Source organism: Pygoscelis adeliae, unplaced genomic scaffold (genome assembly GCF_000699105.1).
Source record: "Pygoscelis adeliae isolate BGI_AS28 unplaced genomic scaffold, ASM69910v1 Scaffold178, whole genome shotgun sequence".
In the NCBI taxonomy this organism is placed as follows: Eukaryota; Metazoa; Chordata; class Aves; order Sphenisciformes; family Spheniscidae; genus Pygoscelis; species Pygoscelis adeliae.
The window spans coordinates 2,903,638-2,905,531 of record NW_008825323.1 but is presented as its reverse complement, the minus strand read 5'-3'; the positions used below and the strand labels follow the sequence as shown (position 1 = coordinate 2,905,531).

Below are 1,894 nucleotides of genomic sequence, written 5' to 3'. Positions count from 1 at the left end.
ATGTCTGGGTTGCCTTCTGTGCAACAGGAGAAATTTAGAAATATATTTTGTGTGTAAATTTTTACCTTGAATATATTGAGGTTCATTCTACAGCAGGACATTTATTCTATACATTTCAAGGTTGATAATGTATTGTAGAAATCACAGTGGTTTAAAACTGTGTACTCTGTGTAGTTTTACTAAAACAAAACTGTATAGTACAGTAAGAACAATAAAGTGGAGTTAATTGATGAAGAAAATCCTTAAAAATTGTGGAAGTTCTGATGATTATGTTTTGTTTTTTCTTGTATCTTCTACTGTGGACTTACAAGTGTGGTGCTTCTCCAAAAGGCTTATCATTTGCTGATGTTACATTAGAATCACAAAAAAGAAGTATCAATTAGATAGATGTCCTTTTAGAATTAGGGAGAAATTAGTGTTCGTTCTCGTGAACTTGAATCTTTGACCAAACTTGATACTGGAGTGTGTGTCACACTTTGTTGTATAACGTCTTAATCCAGAATAGTCTGATAAGACTTCAGAGTGTCTAGTGTAAGTTTTGAAGGAGAGGAAGAAGTTAATTTTAATTTTACCGTGCATATCATAGGGGTTTATAATACTCAAGAAAGTTTTGCTTTTAGAACAAGTTCTGATTTTTTGTGATGAAAGCAGTAGCAAATGAGATCTGTTGAAGTAGAAGTCAGTAATTTGTTAATTTCCAACTCTTCTTGATTTCAGATTGTCTTTTGAAGATTAATGTACATTTACCTCATTATTTTAAATCTGTTGACAGTTTGGGTAATGATGGCTCAGCTCCAGCAAGGAGGCCCAGATGAAAAAGAGAAGACTACTGCATTAAAGGGTATGAGTCTTTCTGCCTTGTTATTACATATATTGACATTTCAAAAATAATTATTAAGGAAAGGAAAATAGTTTGATATAACTGTGGGTTAAAGTCTGGGAATTGCAATACTGGAAGAGGCTTAGTCCATCTATGCTAATGCTTTTTGTCTAATGGTGTGTCCATTATCAGTATTTTCATAAGCTGATATAAAAATAACGATCTGTGGTAAGGAGTGACAGAATAAGATATCCATTAATTTTCTTAATTTTCATAATTATCCTTTGAGAAAGTTGACTGGTGCTTTTGTGTTCTTAGTTTCTGGGAGTTATCATTTAATTTTTATGCCACTTAGGTTTTATAATTTTGCAACCATATTACAGCTTTTAAAAATCTCTTTGACTAGAATGTTAGCAGGGAAAACATTTTCAGCATATTGATTTCCATGTTGATTGGAAATCAACAATAAATTTTTCTTTGTATTCTATGTTAAAAAAAAAATAAATGGACCTAAGTGACTTAGTGGAGTAGTTTTCTTGAGGAAAAAATAAATTAAATAAATAACATCTTTTAGAGACTGTTTTTGAGTTTTGGAAGTACATGGAGTTGGTTAGATGTACAAGTAAGCTAACCAAACATTGTGTTTAAAGTGTTTGTCATACATTTACTCTCTAAATTGTCTTTCAAAAGAGAAGAAGAATATGCCTTGCAACTCCAGTGTAAAAACTGGGTTTCTACCAAAGTATTATTAGAAATATATGTTCTGTTATACAGTGATGGTAGATGGTGTTTCTTCAGTTAAAACTGTGTATTTGTGAAACATTTGGTGAAAACCTATGTGGTGCTTTTTTCAAACCTTGTACTAATTCTGCCAAATTAGTATATTTTGATGAAATTATACTTCATGTTTGGAAAAGTGAAAGTCCCGTTTTATACTTGGCCTTGATTTGATCTTCGTTAAGGATTAGTGTCCAAGAAATATTCCACATAATGAAAACTTTTGTGTGAGGATGTTGTTTTCTTCATGCGATCTAGTGAACTCCCATATAGAAGGTCTCCTGAAAAGCACTCAGT

General features: G+C 31.7%; 1 protein-coding gene across 1 annotated transcript in view; it reads left to right on the top strand.

Moving 5' to 3' along the window:
- Window positions 1-735: 735 nt before the first annotated feature.
- The window catches only part of FAM172A (family with sequence similarity 172, member A), a 258,727-nt gene continuing 257,568 nt past the window's right edge, over window positions 736-1,894 (top strand). The window contains exon 1 of the mRNA XM_009330306.1: window positions 736-841. Within this exon, the coding sequence (XP_009328581.1) occupies window positions 736-841 (106 nt within the window). The remainder of the gene's footprint in view (window positions 842-1,894) is intronic.